This window comes from Copadichromis virginalis, linkage group LG19 (genome assembly GCF_057382275.1).
Source record: "Copadichromis virginalis isolate Kocher_CV1m ecotype Utaka linkage group LG19, C_Virginalis_male_GT1.1, whole genome shotgun sequence".
Taxonomy (NCBI): Eukaryota; Metazoa; Chordata; class Actinopteri; order Cichliformes; family Cichlidae; genus Copadichromis; species Copadichromis virginalis.
This window is the reverse complement of record NC_140636.1, coordinates 453,038-475,016: the sequence shown is the minus strand read 5'-3', so window position 1 is coordinate 475,016 and position 21,979 is coordinate 453,038. Positions and strand designations below refer to the sequence as shown.

The 21,979-nt window shown below is 44.7% G+C and overlaps 1 protein-coding gene across 1 annotated transcript in view; it reads left to right on the top strand.

Moving 5' to 3' along the window:
* LOC146685309 (MAM domain-containing glycosylphosphatidylinositol anchor protein 2-like) overlaps positions 1 to 21,979 on the top strand; it is a 164,460-nt gene that overhangs the window by 80,935 nt on the left and 61,546 nt on the right. Inside the window, exons 7-9 of the mRNA XM_085441528.1 lie at positions 12,705 to 13,034; positions 14,579 to 14,893; positions 20,200 to 20,472. Of these exons, the coding sequence (XP_085297654.1) occupies positions 12,705 to 13,034; positions 14,579 to 14,893; positions 20,200 to 20,472 (918 nt within the window). The remainder of the gene's footprint in view (positions 1 to 12,704; positions 13,035 to 14,578; positions 14,894 to 20,199; positions 20,473 to 21,979) is intronic.

Here is a 21,979-nt window from a genome sequence, read left to right as displayed (position 1 = left end):
CGCATGTTTTTCTTGCAGTGCGTCCACCTCCGCTTTTAAAGCGGCTCTTTCCACTTCAGCTTCCATCAGCGCCATTGAAGCCGCACGCGAGCTTTTACTCCTTAAACTTAAGGCTGCAGTAACATTACTGGGCGCTTTACTAGAGCCCTTGCTGACAGGTTTAGCAACTCGTTCAGAAATCATGTCGCTCGCTTCTTGCGCTACTTGTGAGACACTATCATGCGGCGCAATGTCACTGTCATGAGATGCTACCTGTGATTCAACATTAGAGGCTGCAACTTCATCCTTTTGTGGATCAGGGTCTGCATTTATCCAAGTGTCGATTTCATGCAGAAAGTCTTTAAAACTGATCAGCTTAGGTTCATACCAATCGCTGTGATCCGTTTCTTTTTCATCATCGTTCAGCAATTTTTGAACTGAAGTCTGTAAGTCCATAAACTCTCCCAAATAATCATTAAATGTTCTCATGTGTTCATCTATGGAGGCTTTTGATTCTCCAGCATCAATGAGAGCATTAATGTCATTTCGTTTTCTTGTCAGAACGCCAAGCTTCGCTCTGCGTTTTTTAATTAAATTAAAAAGCTCTCTTTCTTGTTCCTCCATTTTAACCAGCAAATTCGTTTCACAAGGTCCAAAAGATAATTGTTTAATACAAATGTTTCATGTTGCAGCTCAGCATCTCGGTTGATCCAAACAAAGTTTCGCATTTACTCACGAACTTTGCGTTATTTTTTCAGTCCATTCTGCGAAGATCCAGTCTTCCAAGTCCAATCTTGCAAGCTTTTCCATCTTCCAAGTTGACATCCAAGCGAGTCAAAATGATTTTTTGACTTAAATGTCGCGGCCTTTTACGTTCCAAACACCAAAAAGGTCCAAGAAAAGGCCGTGGGTGGCAACGGGAGGTTTGTTTTAGAACGCACTTCTGACTCCATTGTTTAAAAATCATATGTGGTTTATTTCGTGGAAAATTATAAACAAAAATCAGCCAAATAACTTCTTAAAACTTAAAATTAAACGAAAGTTAACTTAATTTGCTTTAACAACTTCAAAAGTGGTCAAAAAATCATTTTCTAACCCTCCCATCTTCCCATCTGACATTTGGCAAACAGAAAACAAAAAACCTCTTTACCACACCCATCCAGGGTGCTCTTAATCTCTTGATTAATGGGAGGGTCCATAAGCTAATAAACCAATCACTTTCCAAAAGCTTCTCCAATAAAATTAATTACAAATTTACATAACAAAACCAGGTCAGAATATTCTTACACCTTCAAAGAAAAAACAAAAATGAATACAAATTGCATTTTATAAACATTCAACAAAAATGGCCACAACAGTAATACACGGTCCTTTCCATCTTTAGCTGCATAAAATGTGCTGATTGTTCACTGGCTACTGTATCGTTTGCACCTCCACTTCACATGCAGTCTTTTCTGCTAACAGGCTGTGAGCAGGATTCAAAGGATGTCTCTTCCTCTTTACAAGTTTCCACTGGTGACTCAGGAGTTATCCACTCAACCTCTCACGAGTGTCCCTCTGGGGAGAACAAGTGCAGCCACTCTGCTACAAGTGATACTCAGTACACAGAGTTACAATCAGTTATTGCCTCATCCAGCAGATGATGGTGGATGAGAAGATTTCCCAAGCTTGTGCAGCGTCAGGTCGAGCTTTATCCAATCTGAGAAGGCTTTGTATCCAGAATGACTTCATACAGGTGTCAGGCGTAAACCAGTGCTTTGTAACTGTTTCTTTGCTGATGTGAATCCAGCAAATAGCACTTTGGTTTGAGTTGGTTTTAAGAAGATAGAATAGAATAGAATAGAATTCAACTTTATTGTCATTGCACATGCACAGGTACAGGGCAACGAAATGCAGTTTGCATCCATCCAGATTATTTACACAGAGCTATACAGTAGTGCAGTTAAGATAAGTGAGGGTGTGGATAATTTCTACAGTTCAGTCCATGTTATTATTGTGTGTTTGAGGGTACAGTTGTCCATTGTGGGTGTGTGTATGTTCAGTCCATGAGTTTAACGTGGGTCAGATGTCAGGAGGCAGAGTTCAGGAGTCTGACAGCTGTGGGGAAGAAGCTGTTCCGGTACCTGGTGGTCTTAGTCCGGAGGCTCCTGTAGCGCCTCCCAGAGGGCAGGAGGGTGAAGAGTCCATGTGATGGGTGACTGGGGTCTTTGATGATTTTCCCAGCCCTTTTCAGACACCGCTTCCTGTAGATGTCTTTTATGGCAGGAAGTGGTGCTCCGGCGATGCGCTGGGCAGTTTTCACGACCCTCTGCAACGCCTTCCGGTCCGAGGCAGAGCAGTTCCCGTACCAGACTGTTATACAGTTGGTCAGGATGCTCTCGATGGTGCAACGATAGAAGTTCACCAGGATGTCTGAGGACAGGTGGTTCTTCCTCAGAGTCCTCAAGAAGAAGAGGCGCTGGTGAGCCTTCTTGACCAGCTTGGAGCAGTTGGTCGTCCAGGTGAGATCCTCGGAGATGTGGACTCCCAGGAACTTGAAGCTGCTCACACGCTCCACAGCCGTCCCCTTAATGTGGATGGGTGGATGTGGGTCAGCATTCCTCCTGTAGTCCACGATGAGCTCCTTGGTCTTCTCGGTGTTAAGCAGCAGGTTGTTTCTGTCGCACCACTCAGCCAGACAATCCACCTCCTCCCTGTAGGCGGCCTCATCGTTGTCACTGATGAGGCCAATCACCGTGGTGTCATCTGCAAACTTAATGATGGTGTTGGAACCATCAGCAGGTCTGCAGTCGTGGGTGAAGAGGGAGTAGAGGAAAGGGCTCATCACACAGCCTTGTGGTACACCGGTGTTCATTGTGATGGTAGATGAGCAGTGGTTATCCAGCCGGACGTGTTGGGGGCGGTTGGTCAGGAAGTCCAGTAACCATTTGCAGATGAGGGAACTGATGCCCAGGCCTGTCAGTTTCCTGATGAGCTGTGAGGGGTGGATTGTGTTGAATGCTGAACTGAAGTCTATAAACAGCATTCTGGCGTAGGTGTTGTTGTTGTCCAGGTGTGAGAGGACAGAGTGCAGTGCGATGGAGACTGCATCCTCTGTGCTCCTGTTCTGGCGGTATGCGAATTGGTGGGGGTCCAGGGTGGGGGGGAGACAGGATTTGAAGTGTGCTAGGACCAGCTGCTCTAAGCACTTAGTGATGATGGGGGTGAGTGCTACTGGGCGGTAATCATTGAGGCAAGATGGGTTGGAGTTTTTGGGTATCGGGACGATGGAGGTGGATTTGAAGCAGGCCAGTACCACAGCGTGGGCCAATGACAGGTTGAATATGGGTGTTGGACTTCCTCACTGGCAGAACTCAGGTGGTGAGGGTGGGCAGGTGCTTCTCCAACAGCATCACCATCAACACAGGAGCACCTCAGGGATGTGTCCTCTCGCCACTGCTCTACTCCCTCTACACTTCAGACTGTGTGGCCACCCACGGCTCCAACACCATTGTGAAGTTTGCTGACGACACAGTGGTGTTGGGTGCCATCTCCAACAACGATGAGGCGGCCTACATGGATGAAGTGAAGAATCTGGCATCGTGGTGCCAGGACAACCACCTCCAGCTGAACGTCAGCAAGACCAAGGAGCTGGTGATGGACTTCAGAAGGGGTCAGCACAGAGACTACAAGCCCATCATCATCAATGGAGCTCCAGTGGAGAGGGTGCAGTCCTTCAAGTATCTTGGTGTCCACATCTCCTCAGACCTGACATGGGCTGCCCACATTCAGGTCCAGACCAAAAAGGCTAGGCAGCGCCTGTATCACCTACGACAACTGAGGAAGTTCAGGGTCTCTCCAAAGATCCTCAGGATTTTCTATACAGGCGCTGTGGAGAGCATCCTCACACAGAACATGACATCGTGGTTCGGGAACAGCTGTGTGAAGGACCAAAAAGCTCTCCAGAGAGTGATCCGTACAGCAGAACGCTGCTGCAGGATTGCTCTCCCCCCGCTTCAGGACACCTACACCAGGAGATGCCGGACTAGAGCAGCGCAGATACTGAAGGACCCGTCCCATCCAGGCAACAAACTGTTCCAACTTCTGCAATCTGGTAGAAGGTTCCGCATCTTCCGGGCAAGGACAGAGAGACTCAAGAGGAGCTCCTATCCCCAAGCCATCCGTGCCCTAAACACACACACCCGCCCTCTCACATCATCTATAATTGACTGAGACAGGACTCTTCCAGACACTAAACCAAGGCACAATGTACATTTCAATTCCTTTAATTTTAAATATGTTTATATTGTCTATCCTGTAAAATAGTCAGATATCTATTCATATTAATGTACAGAATTCACCTGCTTGCTGCTACTACTGCACATTCACCCAGTGTATATACTATATGTGTGTATATATATATATATATAATGTTCTTCCTCTACACCCCCCCCCAATTTTTGCACATGTCGAGGAGCGTGTCAGGCTACGTTTCACTGTGTGTTATACTTGTGTAACTATGCATGTGACAAATAAAGAACCTTGAACCTTGAACCTTGAACCTTGATATGTCTGTGAGCACTCCTGCAAGCTCCCCAGAAGATGTCAGAGGCATCCTGAGAGCTCGGAAAGAAGAGCGTTTGTGAAGACGTTTCACCTCTGAGAAGCTTCTTCTGTTCTAGGGTCAAATGGTTTTAATTGTTTTCATCTTCATCTAAACTAAGTGCTGGTCGGCTATTTTCATCCTCTCTCTCGGATTGTTCTGGTTCAAACTGGAAAGGTTGAACAGGAGCCATTTCCAGTGCGCCGCTAACTGTGAACTGGATGCAGTGCAACCGTTTGACGTCACTACCCAGAGTGCATTGAGAAGTAAATAACAATGGCGGCCTACTGGTGAATCGTTTTATATAAAATGTGCTTAAAAGGAAAACATCTGGTGTATTTTAATACCACATATATGTTATTGAAAGCACAGAGCATATTTCAGCTCAAACATGTGTTAACAGCTGGGTTCCCTTTAAGGACACGCTGCACGTGGTGATACCCAGGCTAATAACCGTGTGGGAATTACCTCGTACGTGCAAACAGCTTTATTCCCACCACCTGTGTTAGATTTGGCACTTTTCATAGATCTTAATAAAGAAATGGGAACAAATGTGTTTTTGTTTCCAGCTGGTTCTTTGCTAAGTTGTCTGTTATATGTAGTCACAACACTGGTTCAACTCTTAGTTGTTTTATGAATGAGTCATGGGTCAATATTAAGTGGCTTCATTAAACAAAGGAGAAACAGTGAAAAAGCAGCCAGTGTCCACAGATGAAGCTGCAGGCTGTCAGAACAGCAGCGTAGTATAACGAGCTGTGAATGTCAGAGTCATTCACACGTGTCACCATTTTTCCTGCCTCCACACATAAACCTGACGTTACTGTGTATTTGCTCCCTCATTGATCTCACCACATGACAGGTGACATTTATGAGCAGCTAATCAGTCGGCAGTGGTTTCACGGTAGAGCCGACGCAGCGCTGACAGCACATGTATGTGTGCGCAAAGGACTCGTTTCATCTCGAGCATGTTGTTCTCTTTAAGCTGCTACAGTACAGCACTAACATCACACATACGACTGTGTTCTGACAGAGACGGAGCTATGTGTGCGTGTGTGTGTGCACGACTGCATCCACCTCTAGTTATGCAACAGACCTTTTACTGACGCAGTAAAACACACACGCAGCGTTTTGTTCTGAGGCGTTCTTGCTTTAATCTTAATGAACAAGGACAATCAGCTGCTCGCCTCACACACTGCAGCTATTTATACACACACACAGTCAGCATATGTTAAGGTATTTGTAGTGATTTGGGGGATGGGTTTCTTTGTCTTAATCCTCATTTTGATTGGTTACATGTATCTAAACCAGGCAGTCAGTTTTGGGGCTGCGACTTCCCTTAAAGGCAAGTCCTTCAAAGTACAATGTAAGGTTACGATTTAACTACCCAATCTAACTGTTAGATTTGTATTGTTGATTGTCATTTATGCTTAGAAATATTTACTCATATATGCTTAGAAGTGTATATAATCATTGGTGGATTGAAAGGATGTTTCATCCTAAAGTAACAGCTCTGTGTAGCATGAAGGGGGAGTGCGTTCACTCCCTCTACAGAGTGTTCCGGCATAGATTACACACCTCCTAGGAAAGGCCGTATCTTCTCTTGCTGATATATGGTATAGCAAACACACGTATATCTGTTTAAGTATAAGAGCCTTTTGTTCAGATGGACCGCTAGACTCCTGGCACCAGCTTTAGGGAGTCTTCACAGGGTCACATCTGGACCTCACACACACACACACACACACACACACACACACACACACACACACACACAGTATTCTTTGTTCACATGTATACCTATGTAAGATGTCATATGTTAATGACCCTATGCATATTCATGTAACCACAATAAAAGGAGTGCTATGGGGAGCCTGGCTGAGAGTCTGATGGAGGCTCGGTGGTGGGACGACACTTGGCTCCAGCCAGATTTCCCTCATGCATGAGTAAACCAGCCTGCTTGTGTCTTGCTTTGCAGTGTAATTATATTGTCTTCAACGTTCCAGCGGATAGGTACAAGCTACAAACCTATCACTAACAATAATCATTTTGCAATTAAGCATATTAATTTGACAACATCCAAGGGATTTGAAAGAACTTAAAATTAAAGTCTCTATTTGTCTTGAAGAAATCAAAACTATGTCCAAGTTCTTGGCCATTTTAAATGTTCTACTGCATTTATTGCTACTGAGTTGTTTTGGGAGTTTACATGCACATCATTCATGCAGAGAAACTTACAACAAGAAAAAAACAACAGCAACAAAACATCTGTACTATTGAGTGTTTGTTACCAGCAGTAAGGCAAGAACTTTGCTTCCAAATATGTTCACTGGGAGGAAGTCCCTGGTCCCCCGTCTTCATCTTGGTCTGTTTTCTTATTGCATCGTGTTTTTGTTGCCTCCATACCTGAAGGAAGACACTCGCTCTCATTGAGGAATCCGAATTTTGCAGATCAAATTTTTGTGACGTTTCAGGCGTTTCTCATGATGCAGCCGCAGCTTGGTTAGTCATGACTAAATAAAGTTAAATAGGCAAACATTAGAAAGTTAACCTGGTTTTTATATTCTATTTAAATCTAAAAGGAAATTTCTAACTTCAACTATGAATTGTTACCACACATAATTTGAACATAATTAGTAAGGGTTCATTTCATTTGCAGAAACGATCCAACCTCTGAGCCAAAACTATCGTAACAGATTTCATTTAATCATTAATAAACACACTGCTTTACCTACATTAGGACCAATCAAAGTATCCTTTACCTCCGGGCACCAATAAGTACAGTATTAAAGATCTGTGCGTGATAAGGCAAGCTGTACGATTTTAGAATGGATTTCTTAATTTTAATTTCCACTGATGTTACGAGTCGATTTAACATGAATGGTAAAGGATAGATTTCTCACCTTAGTCCTGATTTTGATTGATATATGTGCCATATTTCTTAATCTTAGACATATTGATGTAGTACCAGAGTACACTGATCATTAAAGGTTTTGTCACTGATCTCAAGGGTGGATTTATCCTAAGTACAAAAGCATGCCTGTGTTTAAAAACTATAGTCATTGTTACACCTGACTCATTATTGTTGGCGGCGTTTCTACACAAATACACTCCGCTTTAACCTAAATGGGGACATTCAATGGGAAACTTTCTTTAGGGAACTGGTGAATACAATAAACTCTGATTATTAAACATTTGCTTGTGTTAAGGCAGACCTTCCCAAAGTGTGGGGCCCGCCCCCTAGGGGGGGCGCAGAGCCATTGCAGGGGGGGCGCGGTATGAAAAGGGGAAAAAAACAAAAAAAAACAACGCTTGTGCACTGCTAGCATGTTAGTCCCCAACCCCGGGCCACAGACCGGTACTGGGCCGTGAGTCGTTTGGTACCAGGCCGCAAGAGTTGAGGCTCGAATGTGAAATTTATGGTTTTCAGGGTTTTTATCGTTAACTCGGTTTCCCTGGGTCTTTCCCGTGTGTTATGAAAGAATTGTAAAGATTTACACGTTACCATAGCGACCAGAGAGCATAAAGGGGCAGAGAGGAGGATGTTACTCAGTGTTACTGGGGCATTTTAGGAGGAGGCTGCTAATAAAGTTACACAATTACACAGTGAATTCGGGTTTATTATTATATTTACAAAATACCACCGTTTGTGTCTCGGTCGTATCATATTATATGGTTGTATTTATCTCCACACCTTAAAGGCCGGTCCTTGAAAATATTGTCTGACATTAAACTGTCCGTGGTGCAAAGAAGGCTGGGGACCGCTGATCTAAAAGGTACTTTTGAGGCCACCATCATTTGCAGCTGTGGATCGTCTTCTTGCACAGACACGCTCTGTTCACCTGGTTTGTTCACGAATGGGCCGTGCATCCATTCTTTTGAAGTTCGGGGGCTTTTTGTGGTTGGGAAGTACCGCTTTAACTCTTTTGAAAGCAGAGATGTGTGGTCTCGCACAAGCTGGGAGAATTTTGCCTCCATCTCTTCCCAAGGCCCTGCTAATGCTTGAAACATGTCAAATATCCCTCTGTGCACTTGGCAACCCCACAATTCAAGTTTGGCTTTGAATGCAGCTACTTTGTCAACTTGAAGGGACGATTTGCGACCCTGTCACTGAAATGTGCTGCTGGTTAGGACTTGTTTTTCCTGAAAGAAACCTCAGCAGTAGCTCTTGTAACTCCAACTCTGGCCAACGATGGACAGGCAGCCATCCTTTAGCATCCTTTACCATTTGTGCCCAACATCCATCTCTGCATCCATCAAAGCTGCTCGAGCAGATATGAGTGTAGGGGTGCTTGCTTTGATGTAGTTCATGACTTTAACTACGTTATTCAATATGCCAACATTTCCCTGTGAATGACACACAGACTCACATGAATAATGGATTAACAAAACAAGATTCTGGTGAATCGTTGCATATTCATACAACAAAGTGATTTATCCAAGATAATCTGAACGTGCTGGTGAGTGTGAACTGGTGTAACTGGACCGCTTTATACATCAGACATCGTCCTGACGATCCATCATCATCAAGATTTCTTTGCTAATGCACTAAAGGAGCTATAAAAACTCCTACAGACACTGATCACACAGATTCAAACAATTCATGTACAACAAACATGAAAATGTGACACGAGTTCTGTAGGATCAAAGGCAAAGCATCATCGATCCTGTTTGTAGTGACAATAGACAGTTTTAGTGTTACACTGGTGGGTAGCACTGTTGCCTCACAGCAAGAAGGTCCTGGGTCCACAGCCGCCATGTAAGTGGCGTCAATGCAAACATCCTCTGTTGGTCTCACCCATTTTCCCAGTGCAGCATTCATCAGTGTCCAGATTGGAAAAAGTAAGCAACATCTAAAACGCAGTAACTCGTTTACACTTCTTTAACCATCTTGAGCAGTAAAGTCTCAGTTGGAGCCACTTTGGTACTTTGTAAACGTTGTTATTTTTTCATCACCTAGAATGACGTCTGCAATGAAGGAATCAGAAAATGAAGCGTTTTCATCACGCGTGATGCCGCGGATCAGTCTGGACAGAACAGTCGTGATGAGGGTAATGAATCCTGTCAGCAGTTAGAGTGAAGAGCAGCACGTTGCTGTGGACGGTCCCAGGATTAAACTGAACAAATGGCTTCAGTAATAATTAAGCCCCATTCAGACGGATTAGTTGCTCTACAGCAGGAAGGGTGATTCTAATAATTTAAAATATGAAGAGACAAGACAAAATATGTGGGTGTCATTGCTCTGATAGGAACTAATGAGATACTGACGTGGGAAACAAGCCTACACAACGACCATTGTGCCACCAAACAAATTACTGAGTCAGGGCTCCAGACTAACCTTCTGCCACGGTTTTTAAAAAAGGCGCACCACTAACCCTAACCCATTCCCCACCAGTTAGGCACACCCAAATTTTTCAACTGCATTGCTTAACACCGCAGTTTTACATGTGCACTTTTTTGTGGGGGAAATTGCCGTCCACACAGACAATATTAACTTGTAAATGATTCACTAACAATGTTGTCAACACAAAGTTCTTTATTTAGAGCACATTTCTAAGGAAAGATAAGTTACTGAAAAAGTGCTTGTGCTTAAAGTGCGTTGGCACTCTTTGGCAGTATTGTAGACAATGTTAAACTTAATCATCTCATCGGCTCCTCTGACGACCTGCTTGCCGCTGAAAGGCAGTGTTAGAGGGGACACTTGGGCAGTTATCGCAGCATATAATGTGTTTCCTGGATACACTGTGCTTTTTCAGCATTCAGAGGTTGATGGCTCCGTGTCAGAGCTGGCTATGAATTTCAGACAGATCAGGCCTTAACTTAACAAAAAATGTATCAATAGTTCTTTTCATCTTTTCTTACAGCTACATCCCCTCTGTCAGGCCTAGGCTGCTCATGAGGGCTGGGCATCATCACTGATTTCTATATTCAATTCTGATTCACAAGGTCCTGATTCGATTCAGTTTTGCCTGAGACAGTCAGAAATATTATAATTCTGATAATTTATCAGAACTGATACATGTGGGACTTTGACAGAGGTGTGAGCATCACAGTAGAGGCCTTTGTGTCAAAGTAACTGAGGATAAAACAGAAAAACATGAAGGAGATTTTCCTGGCCTGGATTTTTATAGCAGAGAAACTTAAAAATATTCTGCAATATTGCATAATTTGAAAAAGTTTAAATTTCTTCAGTAGTGAACAGCAGAAATGAGGCTTTCTTGTCTGAGGTCATTTAAGTAACAAAGACAGCAGCCGGCAGCGCTGTAAGCAACGGTAGACTGATGGGTAATAAGCGAATGCAAAAAACAGAGATTTGAGACGGCAAGCTGTTCTTGACGTGCAGAGAGAGACAGCTGTGCATGAAGTGCATTTTATCGTGGTGGAAGCAAAACAGCAAAAGTCAGAGTGAATTAATGGCGACATTTATCAAATGTGAATTGTAGCACGATATATACATAAATGTGTGTGTGTACAGGTACGAACCCTGTGAGTAGACTGACTTAGCCTTAGCTAAGGAAGTAGAGCAGGTCATCTGCCTGATCTAGATCCTTCTGCCCCAGTCTGCATGCCAATGTATGAACTGAATCCTGAGGTCCTCCTGATGCACTGTTAGATAGAAAACAAGTGCTCGGGGCTACGACACCTGTGAAGGGCTTTGAGTGCTCCACCAGCAAAGAACCAGTCAGTTTAAAATGGAAACAATTGTGAATTCAATAAGTTAAATCGAGGTGACGCAGATACTAAAAATCTCAGAGGAGTTCGATTCACAGTGACTACAACCTCAAGGTCAAAGGTCAACTTTTTGGAAAATCCTATGAATGCTTTAATTCAAGGACAAAGTGGTGCAGCATTTAGGTGTGTCTGCCAGGAGGGAGCACTGCTGTCATTATTTTGAGCTTTTGCTGCAAACTTTAAAAAGTATATTAACCTCCTGGGACCTGCGCCCACATATGTGGACATCACATTTTGGGTCATTTAGACCAAAATACTGTCCACGAGGACATTATGCTGCCACTGTTCCATCAAAATTTAAAACGAATAATGTGTGGCTCTCATTGTTCTTAGGAACAAAAATCGGGTAAAAACAAATCTGGTGACTCTTTGTTTTTAGATTCATCGGGTCCAATATTCAAACATCAAAGAGAAATTAAAAATGCTGCTGTGGGAGAGTTCGGGTCTTTGGAGGTTAAAGATTTACTAAATACAATTTGAACCCCAACGAAACAAGAGCATCCAGGGAAAGCTGTGGATGCTCTGAAAGATGATCATAAAACATCCAACCCCTGAGTCTTTATATAGAGGGGTACTTTGTAATATAGCTAACATTTCTGTTCAAATGCGCGCGTGACAGATGCTAATAGATAGTAAGAACCTGACTGGTCATCGCAAAAATTCAGTTGCAGGTTTTGAGTTGGACACTGTTCATAAATCCGTCAGGTTGATGCTGCAGCCTTTTGAATAATTTAAGGACCTGAGTTCCACAAAACAGCGGTTGTTTCTGGTAAATGTCAAACTTGTTGGACCCTCCGTCGGCTTGCTGCTGAACTGCTGCTCTTTCAGTTCATTCCTAGGCTCAGATTGGCTCATTGAGTCAGATACTCTGTTCGGCAGTTCATCGTTTTTGATATTCATCTTGGTCCACGCTAAGGCTGTCCCCATAAATACCCCCAAATATCACCTTTATTTGGATACATAGTTGACAGCTAACTCACACTTGTAATAAAGTTACTCCTTTTCAGCTCCTCTTCACACACTCGTGTTTGATGTCTGGTTTTAAATTTACCTGGCAGATGAATGGTCTGTTTTTGTCCTGCTGGGAGTAAAATTATTTATGAAGAATAAAGCTGAACGCTTGCTGTCGGAGACGTTCAAGGACTCACGCTCCCTCAGATAAAGCACGTTGTTTATTTCAGTCGCACTTATTTAAACGGACACTCAGCCCTCACCTCCACAGACACATCAAACCACAACACCTGAGCATCTTCATCTTCTTTACTGCATCTTCTTTGTCAACTTACAACCGGATTGTTCTCTGAATATGTTGGAAGTTCGGTCGAGGACACTGATGTGTTTTAGTGTTTGTGTCCTCTACTTCATCTTCTCTGTCCCCAAATGTTTGTCTTTCTTTGTCCATTATGTCACGTAGGTCTCCGTAAAGGTCGCTTTTGGATCACACCTGACCCTTACCACAATGATGACAATATCCAGATTGGACGGGAGGTGAAGATCAGCTGCCAGGTAGAGGCCACGCCCCCAGAGGAACTGCAGTTCAGCTGGCTGAAGAACGGGCGGCCTCTGAGGAGTTCAGAGCGGATGGTCATCACCCACACTGACACAGACGTCTCGCCGGGAACCACCAACCTCGACATCATCGACCTCAAGTTCACCGACTTTGGCACCTACACCTGTGTGGCATCACTAAGGAACGGAGGAACCCCAGAGATTAGCATTGATGTCAACATTTCATCCACCACAGGTGAGGCCAGCTCTTATGGTAGGTGGAGTTAACAAACAGCTGCCAGCTCAAATATGCACGCTAATGAAATACACACTAATCACAGCTGCCCCGGTGACTTGGCAGCCCCTTCGAAGCAGCTGTTGTGATCAACGCTAGAGCCTGATTGGACATGGGGCTGCGGCACTGAAGGCCAAGCAGTCGGTCACCCCTGAACCACGCTCAGCCAGCTCGTCAGCTCTGCATAGGGCAGCTCCTCACAGCTGCTGATGACAGGCATTCAGATAAAGCGTGAACTTTGCCGCACACAGAACTGAGGCTGATTATAAAACCGCCCACTCCTCATATCGGGTTTTCAGAAATAATATCTTGCAGCTCTGAATTGTTTTCTTTGAACCTTGTCATCTGTGACAGCTGTTTGACGCATCCTGCATCATTTCAAAAACATACAGTGGGAATGAACTCATGTACACTTGTCACTGGCTGGTTTCCTCTGTGCCACCAAGATTAAAATAATAGTTGTTTAGTCCTTGAACTGTGGTACAAAGCTCTGAGCTTCTGCAGATACAGAGAGGAGCAGACCTTCAGACAGATGTCAGGCAGATGAACGACTGCCGGCGGCTTCCTGTTTGTTCATGACCTTGGCAGAGTGAAAGAAACAGTCAGAGAGCCCGAGAGGAGGCGGGGGTAATCGAACTCCCGCTTTAGTCCAAACTGTGCGTGACGCCTGCTGACGCATGAAGGTCACGCTTGGGTCACTCCTGAATCCCCATAAGGAAAATAAATGCTAGAACAGTCCAGCAGCTCTCTCAGTGTCACTCTAGATGAAGGACGAGTTCTCCATCAGACACGAAACAAAAACATTTTGTGTGTGGAGGCAAAGTTAACCTCACAGATGAGTCAGAAAGCAAAGGCATTATACCCACTGCAGCCTTATGAGGGGCGCCACAGCAGGACGCTCCACGTCACCCTCCTGGTGCGCCTCCTCCAGCTCGTTAGGCAAAAGTCTGGATTAATGCTCCCTAATTAGAAAGCACTGGACTTTATTCCTCTTCCTTCAACAACCACGCGCGGTATGAAAAGAAAAGAAAACGCTTGGACACTGCTGGCATCACGGACAGGTTTTTGACGGGGCGCCCACACCAACGCAAAGCAGGAGACGAAGCATCGCTGAATCGTCCACACGTGAACGCAAAAAAGGAGTTTTTAAAAACTTGTTTTCGGTGATTCGAAACGCCGTTTACGTGGACGAAAGGTCCAAACGCATAGAAACGTTTTTAAAATACCCGTGTAGGTGCGGACGCAGCGTAAAAGAGTTAGTAGCTCATTTATTTGATTCATTTATTTGTAATTTAATGCAGTTTACATTTTTAGTTTAAGTGTTTACTAAATGTTTGAAGGTTGAAACAAACTGCAGTGGAGTTTGAAACAAATATGTGCGTGTGTGTTTGGAGGATGTGTTTGTGTGCGGGGGTTTCTCATGCACAGCTGTAGACCTGCTCCTCTTTTATTCTGAAGGGTCCAAACCTTGGCAGTTAGCAGATATCCTGTCTCTGTCCCTGTAGTTCCTCCAGAGCTCACCGTCCCCAGGGGGCGCTCTCACCTCATCGCTCAGGAAGGCGACACCGTAGACCTGCAGTGCCTGGTCTCTGGAAAACCCAAACCCATCATCCTGTGGTCTCGGGTGGAGGAGAGCGGGGTGGCGGCGGCGGCAACGGCACTGATGCCAGACGGCTCCGTTCAGACGGAGAGCTACGACGGCATCCTGAGGATCAGCAACGTGACCAGAGAGATGAGCGGGACGTACCGCTGCCAGACGAGCCAGTACAACGGCTTCAACGTCAAGCCCAGAGAGGCCTTGATACAGTTGGTGGTGCAGTGTGGGTAACACGCATACGTCACTCAGCCACACACAGCTCCACGATGTCACAACATTCAGAAACATAGTTTTATTCATCAGTGAGCTGTAGCCAGGAAGCAGAAGGCTGAGTCAGTTTCTCAGGCATCAAGATTCCCAGACAAAGTTCTTGAAGTTCTTTCAAGTGTCTCGGAGAACGTGGAGGCAGATCTGGGAACAAACCATCATTGCTCCTGTAACAGGTGTTCATTCAAACTCAACGTGGCTCCTCTCACTGACGTCCACTCAAAGAGTTGAGTTTACAGGCTGGCTACGTTCACTCTGCAGGTCGTGATGCTCAATTCTGATGTTTTTGTCTGCTCGTTCACACTACAAATAAAATGCGACAGCAAACGCGCTCTAGTGTGAACGCTCAACGCGCCCGCATGTGCAAAAGAAGACGTCACACACAGCGCGCTCTGTTTAGACCCAGAGCAACAGTATGTTTGACTGATGGCCTTAATATAAAGACTTCGGACTTTACGTTTCCCAATTTTTGCTTTAAGTTATTTTGTTATTTACATAATAATGTAAATAACCTAATAATGATCCTTATTGCTGTTTAAGAGAGGAGCGGTGCTTCAAAGGATAGCTGCAGATTTCTGTCAGAATCTGCAGATTATACAGGACAAATAAAATGTTTACGTTGTCTTCCCAAGAGTTTCGCTGGATGTCCAGGAAGCGTTCACCATGTCTTCTCCGGCGCTGATAATTGGCGCCTGTCTTGTGTCGGTGACGTAAAAGACGGATTTAATGCGACCTGACCATCAAGCAGCAGTCGCTTTCTGAAACATCAGATATGTGTTGGATTCAGTACCACACACGAAAGTGACCCAGATCAGATTTGAAAATATCAGATTTGTGCCGTTCACACTGTCACACCATGATCGGATAGATGGTCGCACAGGGTCAAAAAATCGGATTTGATGCGCTTTCGCCTGCAGTGTGAACGTAGCCTATGAAGTGTCCAAAAATCTGTGAGGGGCACGTTTGCTGAGCCTGGTAGATGAGTGAGGCATTGACACCACAGCACTTCCTGCAACAATAACTGTTATTAACAGGAACTCTACTTGATTTTGTTGCTGTAATGAGCTGAGGTTCAGCTCCTGCAGGACTCGTGTACGTGATTATTTATCAGAGGGGAAGTCTGTTATGCATAATTACGGCACGTTTTCCCGTCAAAGATCTCCTTGCAGCTCACACCGTAACATCTGCTGCTCATGTAAACAGCCACCAACAACTGCTGCTTTAGCCCCTAAAATACCCAGAATGCATTGTGGAGCTGACTCCTAAGCCCTGCAGAAGAAATGTCACACTGATCAAACCGATCACCAGAGCAGACAGCTCCAGATCAGTTTGATACAAACAGCAGATCAGTTGAAAGACACACCGACAGCTGCAGCTCAGCAGGTACGCGTTTCACTGCCGCGGGCGCTCGGGCCGATGCTGACGGACACATGCTGCCTGCCTGTCTCGGACAGAACTGAATCCACCACCTTCCAGTCACGCTCTGTCTAACCTGCAGGCTGCTGCGTCGCACAAAATAGCATCACAGGATGTGACGGGAAGACTTGCAGCTCCTGGCTTCATGCCGCACTAAAAGGCTGTCAGAGCAAATCTCCTCTGCAGCTCGGATGGGCCTCGTTCTGCAGAGCGCAGACACTCACAGGAAATCAGCAGCCCGGGCTTTGAGTTTAAGGAACAAAACCTGACTCATAGTTTGAAAAACAAATCTTCTTAGTGATGCTTTATTTTTCCTTTTCGTTTCCTGACAAGTCAACATTATTAAATGCCGAGCAGATTTCATCCAAATCTGACATTTCAACAATGTTATCAACAAACCAATCTAGTATCTGAAGACTAAGAAGAAGGTGGCTGAAAATGTAGGTTGAAAATAAAACCAATTATTAGACATGTTTTAATAGATTAGGAAAACTCTGTGACCCCACCTACACAGTACGGTAAAGACTCTACAGTAAGACAGTCAGACCTCCCCGTATGAGCAAACGCTTGGTGACAGTGGGACAGAAAAACTCCCTTTGAACAGGAAGAAACCTCCGGCAGAACCAAGCTCAGGGAGGGGCGGGGCCATCTGCCGGGTTAAGGGTTAAGGAGAGGGAGACAGGACGGAAGAGAGACAGAGAGGTCTATTAGCACATAGTGATTGAATAAGAACCAGTGCATCATGGGAATTCCCCAGCAGCCTAAGGGAGGATTCAGGGTCACCTGGTCCAGCCCTAACTATATGCTTTAGCAAAAAGGAAAGTTTGAAGCCTAATCTTGAAAGTAGAGATAGTGTCTGTCTCCTGAATCCAAACTGGAAGCTGGTTCCACAGAAGAGGGGCCTGAAAACTGAAGGCTCTGCTTTTAAATACTCTACAACAAGTAAAATAATGATTTAATGTTAGACATTTTCAAACATTTCATATTAAAAATGAATAGAAGAATAGAATCACATAAAAACATGGCACAATGTTTTTTCCATTTTCACTGAAATCAGACTTTTGTAGACAGAAGGTGTTTAATGGTGTTCAGCCACAGTAAGCAGATTACAGTCAGGTTATAGGTGGATTACTCTGAAATAAGTGAAACAACGTTTAAGTCACAGCGACACAGATTTAACTTCTAAGTGTACGTGAATAGAAAATCTCCCTGAGCCTCGAGAAACCTGCTGACAGACAAATAAACACGAGTAAATCTGTGAGCGAGAAGCGAGCTGTACAGCACAAAACCTTGTGAGCAACATTTCAAATGAGCTGTTTCAGGGTTCACTTTGACAATAATCCCTCACAGGCTCTTACTGGATGTGACTGGATTACAGAGGAGACAGTGATGTGTGGTGGTGACAAGTTAAACAAGTTAACCTTTTTTGATTATTATTATTATTAAAGTGCAATTCGAAAATGTTTTTTTTGAAATGAAGACTTAAAAAGCATTTTTAAAATCAGTTTATTAAATTGGAATTCAAAAATGAATTCACAAATGCAGATTTTATTCTACAATTCATTAATTAAGCACAGAACTGTTTGGCTCTTGTGGTCCTCCGTACTGTAGCAGCTGTTTAAAATCACACCAAGGGACGGGGGGGGCTTGGACGTTTGACCCATTGTTCTCTGGAAAATATTACAGCCTAGGAGAGCAGCTGCTTTATTAAAACCAAATGATTACAAACTTCAAATCAATTAAAATACCTCTGAGGCACAGGAATGTGCAGGTCTTAACTCAAAGCTGGTGCTTTCTCAGGGTTAATGGCAACATGTGCAGTAAGTTGCCTTCAGGTGAATCATGGTCAGTGCATCTCTCTGAGTGCATCCTAACAGCAGCTTTCATTTGCCAAAGACAGTATGATGTGGTAAACATGGCCATCGCTGCATTGTAGCATGAAAAGCGTGACACAGATGCCCCGAACTGCTGAGCGGATGTTGAAACAACAGCCACTCTCCCGCCTACAGTGTCATTAAAGAAGGTTGCTGCATGAAACAATGTGAAACAAATTCCACTAAAATCCCAGAATCTCGTTTTCAACATTTTTATTATCTTTAATAAAATCCAGCATTGCAGTGATGCGCACATCATTGCATTCTGTTGAGATTACCTCGTACATTAAATTGTTCTTCGTTTGGCCCTGAAGTGTCTCGTGGAGCAGCTGCTCAAACTGCAGGAAAGAGCAGAGTTCATCAACAAGCTGGGACTGGGTCCAGCAGTGTATTATGGGAAAGCAGGGTTAGAAGTCTTCTTTGACCAATCAGAGGGCTTGGCTGAAGGTCGGCATCAGGCAGAAGCGTCCGGTTGACCTTTACATGTTCCTGCTGTGTTTCCCTCTCAGTAGAAGGTCGTGGAAACATGTCCAGGGGCTCGAAACGAACCTCAGACCTGTGTGTGTGTCTGTGTGTGTCTGTGTGTGTGTGTCTCATGTACACAGGATGAGTTGTGCACCATCTCAGGAAATCACCTGTTTGAGTGAAACCTGGATCCTTGAGTGGAGCAGACTAATGGCTCGTGTGGTTCATGGTTCAGGTGCCAGAGTAACGTTTACTCTGCTCAAAGCCTTTTCATACGTTACAAGCTACATTCACACTATTGCTTTATTGAACTTAGCAGAACAGTCGACGTGTCACCATAATTTGGGGCTCAACATCTTGCCCAGAAACAGCAGCTCAGTGAAGACCTTACAGGACTTTGAGTTTGTGGTTGCAGGATCCTCGGGCTCTCGGGGAGATATTCTCTGGGCTTACGAGGCAAAAACCTTTTTGAACCTTGTACATCTGGCGTAAACACAGCACTTCAGAACAAAAGGGTGATTTGCTGAAAGTGTCCTACTGTGTCAGGACCTGGACACGTTGCTGTAGTTGATGCAACCATAAATCCTGTAGAAGTTCAGTGTGGGTGCAGCAGGACGAAGATCCAAACTACACCAGAGTCCACCTCTGATTGGCTCCAAGTCTGGACTTACATCCGATTGAGATGAATTCAAACCCTCAGTGCAGGTACAATAAGAAATGAGGAAGGGTGTGGCACCGTGGCTTCAGGGCTTTTTCCAGTGAAACCATGGTGGCGCTCGCTTCAGTTTTACTGAATAACAAAGTCCATTTGTAAATCTCGGCCCTGTTAGAAGCCAAAAGGACCAGGAAATGCTTACCTACCTTCCCATTTACAGTACCATTGCAAACCCTATGAGCCGGGTCACTCCTCACTCATTACGCCACGTTTGAGTGCTTTTGTGCCACCTCCACCCGTCCTGACCACGAAAGTCAACTTGTTTTTCTTCTCTGAGACATTCGTGAGCTTTTACATCTTATTGGTTCTCTCCATCCTTCAGATGATGTTCCTGTCTGCAGAAAGGTCGCAGGACGGCTGCTGCAGCTGCTCTTTTCTTCTCTTTATTCCTTGTTTGGCATCAGGATGTTAATCTGTGAAGTGACACCTGCAATTCGGCTCAAAGCTTCTGTTAAAGTTCTGCTGGAGGGATTTAAAAACACAGTGCACCTCAGCGGAGCACCGCAGCACCAACGCACATCTGAGTTTAAATCCTATAAATATGTAAGAGGCTATTTTCAAGCCATTCTGGCTTCATTAACAGTGAAGTGAACACAGCCCTGAGTAAGATCTGGATTTGTATGATTGAAGTGCAGGAAGTGATGCCATTTCTCCATTATTTTATTCATATATAATATTTATGCTGGTTTTCATTGTGTGAAGTTTGTAATATTGGTTAAAAACAAAAATGAGACCAAGTGAAGAAAGCCTGAAATCAGTAGTGTCAGAAACCTCCCTGGCTCTGTGTTGCAGTCCCTCCCGCCGTAGAGCCCGAGCACACGGAGATCCGTCAGGCCCTCGGCCGGGCGTTCAGCCTTACCTGCCGTCTGCTGCGAGCTCATCCGGCTCGCCTGCTGCGATATGAGTGGAAGCTGGGCACCCGCCTCCTGACTGTCGGACAGTTCAGTGACCAGAGAGACGACACGAACTACCACGTCAGAGCTTTGAACAGGGAGGGCTATGGCGAGTACACCTGTGACATCACCAACGAGGCCGGGGCAGGACGTTGCACGTTCCTGGTCACAGGTGAGCTTTATTATTTTTTGAGTTATTGCACTTTAGTCACTTTATATTTAACATGACCTGAGTCATCGTAGATTTTCCTGAATTGCTTGACTTGTTTAAAAAGTGAAGACATTTGACTAGAACTTGGTTCTCGGTGAGGTTTTCAGTGGACTTGGTACCTGTAGGTTTTGCTTATAATAACCAGTCCGCTGTAACTGTATGCCAGGCGTTTATTAGCAGCCAACATGAACGTCCGTACACTCGTAACAGGAAGCACACATAACATCTAAAGAGAACCACAGCGACACCTGCTGGAACTCTCCGTAACGGCAGCAACAGGAGGCAGTATGGACAAACATAACATTGCTGTTATCTACAGTACCTAATCTGAACATGTTGGCTTAGATAATGTGACCTGATCATATCTGGGACACGTCCCTGTTGATTATTGACCAATGGATGATTTAAGGCTGACTTTGTACTCGTCTGGAATGAGTTCAGACCTGACTTTTACGCGTCTTAATTTTCCAACGAGCTGCTGTCACTGACGACACGCTGCCTGTAGGAGTGCTGCAGTTCCCTACTCTACATGACCTCATTGTCAGCTTAATAAGAAAGGTGTAGCTGCCTTCATGACAGCATTGAAAATATTACTATAGGGATTTCTAAACAGTTTTATGTACCATAGTGTAATACAGCCCAAGGTTATTAGTCATAAGTGGTTTAAGAAGCCTTATGTCGGACACTTGATGTGAGCCTGACACCTCCTGCTGCTCTGTAAGATCAGTTGGCCCACAGTCTGACAGCTCAGGAGGCAGAGCAGGTCAGCAGGTCAGCTGCTGATTGGAAGGTTGGTGGTTTGATCCCTGGCTCCCCCAGTTTGCATGCCAAATATCCATGATACTAACCCGACTTGCTCTCCACATCCATCGGAGTGGATGAATGATAGTTAGAAAAGCACTCAGTGCTTGTGTGAATGGGTGTGTATGGGGTTAATGCGCTTTGAGTACTCCAGGAGAGCTATATAAGAACTGTACTAGCATGCACTGAAACCAGTGAACCACTGAAACCAGTGAACCTATATACACCATTGTCACAGTAATCATAGGGGCACTTGATTGCAAGATTAACTAGTTAGCTGGTTAAATAAGGCATAGCAGGGTCCTGAGTGGAAACAAGTTCTCCATAACTGAGGCTCTGCCAGATGCTCACAGCTCCGGCCACCAGGCTGACGTGAGATACCAGAGAAGCTGAGGTCTGTTCTGAAAAGATCCATCCCATCCACGGTGCGCGCTCAGCTACAGGAGAATAACAGCAGCGAGTGTATTCCCATCCAGAGCTGAAATTGAGCAATTCTGGAAGAACATCTGAGAGAGAGAGGTGTCACATGACACTAACGGTGACTGGTGGACTAAAGGATGAGCCGGTCGCCATCACCAAAGCAGACAAGCGCAGAGCTGGACAGCAGCAGGACCTGACACGCTGAAGAAGCTAACAGCACTACATGTAGCACAAAGAAAGGGTCTGC